At 63.2% G+C, this 7,499-nt stretch overlaps 1 protein-coding gene across 1 annotated transcript; it reads right to left on the bottom strand.

The window, feature by feature from the left end:
* Positions 1–256: 256 nt before the first annotated feature.
* On the bottom strand, positions 257–1,801 carry HOXC12 (homeobox C12). The gene is made up of 2 exons (XM_037515378.1): positions 1,195–1,801; positions 257–495 (listed from the first exon to the last, which is right to left on the bottom strand). The coding sequence occupies exons 1-2, from the start codon at positions 1,799–1,801 to the stop codon at positions 257–259; spliced, it is 846 nt and encodes a 281-aa protein (XP_037371275.1).
* Positions 1,802–7,499: the final 5,698 nt, after the last annotated feature.

Raw genomic sequence — 7,499 nt, 5'->3', positions numbered from 1 at the left:
CTCCTCGGTTCCTCCACCGGCCCTGGCCCTGCCCCGCCTGCACTGTGGACTTGCTCTCTCCCCTTCTCTCTGGAACCAGGCAGGGCCTGCTGGGGGTGTGTGGAAGGGAACCACGAACAGACAGACAGGAGGACACCAGGGGGGGCCTGCCAGAGGTGCCTGGCGTTCCAAGCGGGGACTGCATCCCAGGCAGCGCCCCCTCTTGCTCTCTGCCAGGGACAGGCTCAGTCTGGGGCTGGCGCCCTTGTCTCGCCCCCTAAAAGAAGGAGAGCGCCTGCTCCCTCAGCAGCAGTCTTTTCTTTTTCATTCTCCGGTTCTGAAACCAGATCTTGACCTGCTGGTCGCTAAGATTCAGGCGGTCTGAGAGCTCCCGCCGGCGCTGCCTGGTGATGAATTCATTCACGAGAAACTCGCCCTCCAGCTCGGCCAGCTGCAGCTTCGAGTATGGCTTGCGCTTCTTCCGCGAGCGGCTGTGGATCGGGTACCAGGGCGCCCCTGGGTGAAGACGAACCAGCAGGGTTGGCCAGGGGACCGAGGGGTGACGCGCCCGGCGCCCCCGGTCCTCCCCAGTCGGCTTCACTTCGGCCTAGCGCCGGGCCCTGCCTCTCCTCGCCTGCCTCTCCGGCGCGAAGACCTGCCCTGCCCGCCAGCTCGCCCCTCCACCTCTCCGCGGCTCCCCGCCTGCTCCCGCCGCCGGGGCGCTGACCCTGCCGCGCTCGCCTCCCCTCGCCCTCCCCAGACCTCTCCTTCCCGACGTCCTGGTCCCTTCCCCGCGTCCGCCAACACGGGCCTGTTAAGTGAGCGGGACTGTGCGAGTGGCAAGACTTGCCCGTGCCCGCTGGCATTTCTTAAAAGATAAAGGACACAGGTCATGAGGCCCGTGGGAAGGCAGGGGCACCCAGCGCCCCGCAGCCCCCACCCCGGCCCCCGGCGGCCTCGGGGAGTCGTCCGCAGCCCACTTCCCCCGGGCTCCCCGCCCCCAGGCCGCGCGCGACGCCGAGGGGAACGTCTCCAGTTCTTTTATGGGGACATTTACATGTTTACAGGGCTCCCCACCTCCGGCGCTGCTTTCCAGAAAGAAGCATTTCCTTCTCCTCGCACGCTCCGCCACCCCGGCGGCCCGTCTCGTCCCGCCCCGTCCGCCCCGTGGACGTCCCGTCCGGGGGCCGCCTCGCGGGCGCGTGGGGTCCTTACCGCTGGCCGAGAGCCCGCCGCCGGGGTTCAGGGGAGACACCAGGCTGCCGGGGTCGCCCGCGCCGGCGCCCTTGTTGCCCTCGTTGAGCAGGGACGAGCTGGAGTCGGATTCCAGCGACTGGCAGGAGGGCGGGTCGTGCGGGGGGCCGGTGCCCGCGTCTCCGCCGCCGCCCGGCGCGTAGTCGTACTTGAAGCCGAGCGCGGGCGGCCCCGACGGCTCCAGCGGCAGGAGGGCGGCCCCGGGCCCGACTCCAGGGCCCGGCTCGCGCCCGCGCTCCTCGCGCTTCAGGCCCGCGCCGCCGCCCTCGGCGCACGGCTCGCGGTAGTAGCCCTTGCTGTCCTCCACGCGCGCCAGCTCGCACGTGCGGCCGAAGGGCGGGTTGAGGGACACGGGGCTGCCGAGGTAGGGCTGCGGGTAGCCATTGCACGGCTCCGCCGACGGCCAGGGCAGCGAGCACACGTTGTCGCGGCGCGGGTAGGACAGCGACGGCAGCCCGGGCAGCTGCGCCCCGGACGCGCGGAAGTTGGGGAAGTAGAAGGTGTCTCCGGTGTGAATGTTCACCAGCGGCCCCACAAACCCGGGATTCAGGAGATTATGCTCGCCCATTTCCGCGAGGCCGGACCGGCAGCGTCTACTTTATTGCTAGCTGACATTAAACATAGTTAAACCTGCGCCCGCCACCCATTGGCCGCCCGGCTCACGTGGGCGCCGCCGCCAGGGGGATGGGTGGGGACAGCCAGTCCCCCCCACTCCGCACCCATTCCAACTTCCCCCTTCCCCAATCTGGGGGTTGGGGGGGGCGACACAGTGGGTGCGGATTTATTCGCTGGATTCTGGTTTTTTAAAAAATCACATAAAACTTCACACAGCTAGCGAGGCAATCGCTCCACACAGGCGAGAGGGAAAAAGTCACGCCAAAAAATACCAGCACATTCAGACCTCGCACCCTGCACCTACACCCCCCCCCAGGATTATCTTCTCACCAACAGCTGGTCCAGCACAGCCCTTCCCTTTTTAATTAGCTCCTTTATTAACTAAAACCGTTGGAATTTACAATATCTCCCCAATAAATTACTATTAGATATTGTGTCATATAAAGTTTACTGGCTGTTTAAGGAGACGGATGAGTCCTTTGGCTCGCGGGTTTATTTACAGTAGAGGCGAAGTGGGGGTAAGGACAGGTTTCCCTGCCACTGTCTCTCCCAGCCCTGCGCTGGCGGCTGCACGCTGCTTCTTCGTTCTCTCACCTCCGGGATTTGGGAGACACCTGGGGTCCTCTCTTCTAAGACGGACGAGGGGAATTATTGATGCCGACCCTTTCTTCGGAAACTCCAGCCCCACACCTTCACTCACATTAGAGGGCAGAGGCTGAAGAATCAGAAAAAGGAGGTGCCTGCTCAAATTGGACCTATCTGCTTGCTCCTGAAAATCTGGGGGTGCAAAGTACTCTTCCCCGTGGATCATAGGGGTTTCTGGGAGGGTTTACTGGAGTCTCTGAAGCAAGAAGTTCTGAGATCCCCGTAGGGCTTGACTGGTCTGAGAGGCTCCTGATTCCCACCCCAGAGAAGGGGGAACTCCACACCCCAGAACTGTCCTGGTCTGTTGTTGGGGTCATCAGATAGCAACATGAGGCCAGTGGGTATGCTGCGAGTGAGGGAAAAGACCCTGGAGAATTATCTTGTTGGGGATTTGAAATTATATTTATCACGTTACCCTCATCAGCGCCTTCTGGAGAAGAGTGAGAGCCTATTTATGACCGCTGACTAGTTTAGTTGGCGTTTGGAAACCACAACCCTATCTCGGCTACCTCCACAGGACACAACCAAGCGGATTAAAATGAAAAAACAAAATCTGCGGAAGCTAGGTGTATTCGATTGTCTTCTAGCAGACAAAATACTGGAATTTCTATGTGATTATTTCTATCCCATCCCCTATCCAATGCATGACTTTAAGTAATACAATAGTTCTAAATGTCAAAAAATGAATAAACATCAGAAGAGTTAAAGAAATTAGAGACCCAGTGAGTCTGAGAGAATACAAGAGAAAAAAACCCATGTAGGTGAAAGTTAAATATCTGTGAATGAGCAGAAGCTACAAAAGCAGACCGAAGCACAAGATTCTCCCTCTTCTCTGCAGGATGCAGCAGAAAGAAATGTGGATTCTTTGAATTCCACAGCTCCCGGGGCGATTTCATATCCCAAACTATAGCTGCTCCCTCCCATGGAAATATGTCGGCGCGGTGGCGTCCTGCTGCCGGGCACAAGCTCGCAACTCAGCCAGGTCCCTCGCCTCTGCTCTGCTTCCCCTCTCCGCACCCTGGCACGTCTGGCCAGGTCCCTCGCGGGTTCAGGAGCCCACCACACTTGGAGCCCCGGTGCGGAAAGCGATGCCAAGTAGTGGGATGCCAGTGTCCAGTGCCGCGCAGCTAGGGCAATCCGAACTGCTCCCCGGCCCCCATCTCCCAGGAGCGGGCAGGAGACCGCCTGGGTTGGCCTTTTTTGTGTCTAATTGATTAAGAACCGCCCGGCTGCAGAGAGGAGCATCCCTTAGCTGCAAATTTCAAAGTCACAACATCCCCAACATCTGACTTATGCTCCTTTTCAAGATGCACTCATTTAATTTTTTGAAATAACCTGGGGGTTCCTTTGGCCCTAAGGATAAACAGGGAGTGACTTAACAGAACAGGAAGCCTCGGCTGGGTCGCCGGGCCTCTCCACCGCGGCTATTGTTGGCGTGAGGGAGGGCCAGCTTAGCCCAGTAACGGCTAGTCTTTGTGGGAGGGAGGCTTCTCCCCACCCTCTTTTCCCCTCCAGATGATTTCTATCTTCTGGAAAGGTGGTCTGCAGAGGAAGAGCTCAGCTTCTCCCCATGCCCCTCTAGCTCAAAAATCTCAGTCCCGGCGCGTTGCCTGCTGCCCTCCCGGACCAGGCCAGGCCGCTCGGCACACAGAGCCTCGGCCACAGGGCGGCAGATGCAACGCCAGGGAATGCGGCTGGAGTGAGGGCGTCTTTCTTCCCAAACGCAGTTTCACCCAGTCCAATTTCACCCTATCAGGGAAAGAATATATATCATTTCCCCCAGGTTTCGGACTCTGCGGATACTGGCACATGCACAAACCCCTATTCCTTTTGTGCGGGCGCCCCAGATTCTTCTCAGGACGAGTTACGCGAGAACCATCAGCACAATTTGCATCCCTCGTGTCCGGCGCCTCCAGGCCCATTGTGAGCCCCGGGGTTTTCAGGGAGACCCAGACAAACGAGGCACCCAGCTTCCCCCAGGACTCCCGCGGTGCTGACCGCCTTGAAGGCTCGCCGCTGCGCCCCCGCCGCCCGGGCGCCCCTTCCTCAGCCCGGCGCGGGCCAGCAGGCCCGGGAGCGCCCCTTCCAGCCTGGGTCCCCGGGGCCGGCGGGAGGCTCGGGTGCGAACCTTCGCCTCTAAACCCACGCCGGGGAGGGCAGCTTGCCGGAGCGGACTGGGGCTGGGTGAGGAGGCTAGAGGGACGCGCAGCCCACGGCGCTGGGCAGCCTCGCCAGCCGGGCGATCACGCGGCCCTGCGCAGCCTGCACGCAAAACCACCCGGCCAGCCCCGCGCTCTGGAGCCGCGAGGATCTGCGCGCCACGCTCCCCCGCATTCATCAAAGCGCAAGGTTAGCAGAGAGAGCCCGCCCGCGGGTCCCCGGGCCGCCGCGCCGGCTGCAGCTGGCCCGGCTCAACCTTGCTCCGCTCATTAACTCGGGGGTTAATTAAAACTGAAGGCAAGGCGGTGGCCCGAGGTTTTCCTTGAAGACCCCCGGCGGCCCTGCTGCTCCAGAGCATCCCACAGCTAAGCGCGGCGCCTCCTCTGCCTGCGTCTCCACCCCTCGCGCGTCCTCGCGGGCGCAGAGCGGGGACCCGGGTGCAGCCCCCGCCCGGCCCCGCAGAAGATGCTCATTGCAAAATCTGCACCGCCCGGGCGGCCGCGGTCACCGCGGAGCGGCTGTGCGAGGCTGTGCTCGCGCCTCTCCGTCGACCAGAGGTCGGAATAATTGGGCGCGGCGCTGCTTCCCTCTGGCCTGTCGCGAGGCCCCGGCAGCCCAGTTCAAGGTCACTGCCTCGTCTCCCCGGAGCGGTTCTGCGCGTATGCAAATGAGGCAGGGCCGGGCCCCGGGGCCGCGAGGAGCCGGGCTGGCGAGGGGCGCGCGGGGGGCGAGCGGCGCCGCGGGGGGACGGGGCCTGGGGCCGGCGCTCGCCCCTCTCTAGGTCGCCCCTTTGTCTTAGGACAGGATCTTTGTCCAGTTTAGACGAGGCCGAGGGTGTGCGGCGAGGTTCGTCCCCTCTCGAGGCTCCACTAGCTCCCGCAGGGATGGAGACCACCTGGCTCCGAGGCGCCCAGTCCAGGATCTGAAGGTTGGGAGGCCCTTCCCCAGACGCTCCTTCCTCGGCTTCCTCTCCAGGTGCTCCCTGGAGGAGGGGGGCTGTTAGAGAACTTGGGGAGTGGGCCCAGTCCAGCTTTCAGGGTCACAGCAGCGGCCCGGACTCAGCCACAGCCTCGCCTCCTGCAGTCCCCCCGCGGATCCTCGGGCCCCCACCAGACCCCAGGCTGAGTCTCACCCAGAGGAGGGGGGCGAGGTAGGGGCTCCTGAATACCCCTAAACGGATATTCCCCATGTTCTCCGTCCCTTTGGCGGCGCACTAATAGTTAAAGAGCCGCGCGGCTCTGACATTTCCCCCCTCCCGCCAGCAGAGGATCTCCTCCGCCCGGGGAATTACTGAGCGTCGGGAAAGGTGTGGGGACCAAGTCAAAAAAAAAAAAAAAAACACACACACACACACACCCACAAAACCAAAACACCACACCCACAGCTCCCGCGGCACCTCGCGGGCCGGGGTCTGGTCTCCGCGGGCCTCGAGGGCGGCTGGGGACGAGCACCGCGCGCGCCCCGCTCCTGCGCCCGGAGGCCGGCCGTGACCCTGGCCTCCCCGCAGGCCCGGATCTGAGGAGGCGCGAGACCTGCTCGGGGTCTGCTCCCCACAGCCACCCAGCGGCGTCCCAAATTCAAGCCACCCGCCTGGGGGTGGGCGTGGAGGGGCCTGCGTGGGGACCAGCGGCCCAGGAGGCTGGTGGGAGTGGAGGGCGCGCCGCTGGCCCCCCAGGCGGCCTGGGCTGGCCGAGCGGGGTCCACTTACCTTTGGAGATGGAAGAGGCTCAGAGGGTGCGGGGCGGGGGAGGCCTCAACCTCCGCGAACCCTCGGGGTGTCCCCTCCCCAAAGCCACCCTCAGGCCCAGCCCGAGGTGCCTGCGCAGGGCGGGGCGGAGGAGGCGGAGGGAGCGGCCAGCGGTAGGCGCGCGGGAGCCGAGTTGCCGAGCATCTCTGGAGAGGCCGCCTTTTATGGGCGTTATTAGCGCCCCTGTCTAGACTGGAGACGACACCTCCTCTGTGTGTAAACGGAGGCGGCGGGCTCTGGCGAGAGGGGGTGGCGCGCAAAGGGGGCCAGGCGCCCTCCCCTGCTCCGGCCACCGGAAGATCAAGGCCTGGTCTCCCCTCCCCCCTTCCTTGGGCTCCCAGTGATGTCAAGGTCAGAAAGACCTAGTCACGGTCAAGGCTAAAAGGGGAAGCGCCTGGTTGGTTGCGAAGAGACTCTGGTCCCCTCCTCCTCCCAGAAGCCCTTTGCTCCCCAGAGCCCCTCAATCTTCCCCCAGTGCAAGTCTGGATACACTTCTGCCTGAACGGGCACCCGGAGTTTTTTGAGGGGTGGGCTCCCGACACCATCCAAGCTGGACCCAGGTGGCTCTGGGGCGTGGGGGGAGTTCTCTCTGCCAGGAGGGGGCTGCTGCAGAATCCCCAGCTCCATCCCTTCCCGTGGTGGCGAATGTCCCAGGCCCCGTCCCTGCCTTGCACCCACGCTGGCTGCTGAGCCAGCTGCCCAAGGATCAGCCCAGGAGCAGATGGTCTGGAGACAGCCGTGAGGGATCTCCAGAGAACTGCTGGTCAGGTGGGTTCCTGGCTAGGAGACTACCAGCTGCAAGGCCCATTCTGCTGGGCCTGGGTCGGGGGAGTGGGCTGTGGGCAGGGAGGCACCCCCCCACCCCCATCTGAGCCCTCCCTGGGAGCCTGGTAGAGTGACCTTCAGATGGAAAGTCCTGTGAGTCCCCCCCCCATCCTGATGCAGGAGGGAGAGGGACCAGGAGAGCCATCCATTATGAGAAAGATAGTGGGGACCTTGGTTCTAGGGGAGAAGGGCTGTCTCTGTTTCCAGGGAAAGCCTCTGTGCTCACAGCCCTTCAGACCTCATGGATCCCCTTGCACCCTAATATTATGGAAGC

The sequence above is a fragment of the Talpa occidentalis genome, unplaced genomic scaffold, assembly GCF_014898055.3.
Source record: "Talpa occidentalis isolate TD23 unplaced genomic scaffold, MPIMG_talOcc4v2.1 talOcc4.16, whole genome shotgun sequence".
NCBI lineage: Eukaryota > Metazoa > Chordata > Mammalia > Eulipotyphla > Talpidae > Talpa > Talpa occidentalis.
Note: the sequence above shows the minus strand (reverse complement) of the source record. Positions and strands in the feature narration are given on the sequence as shown.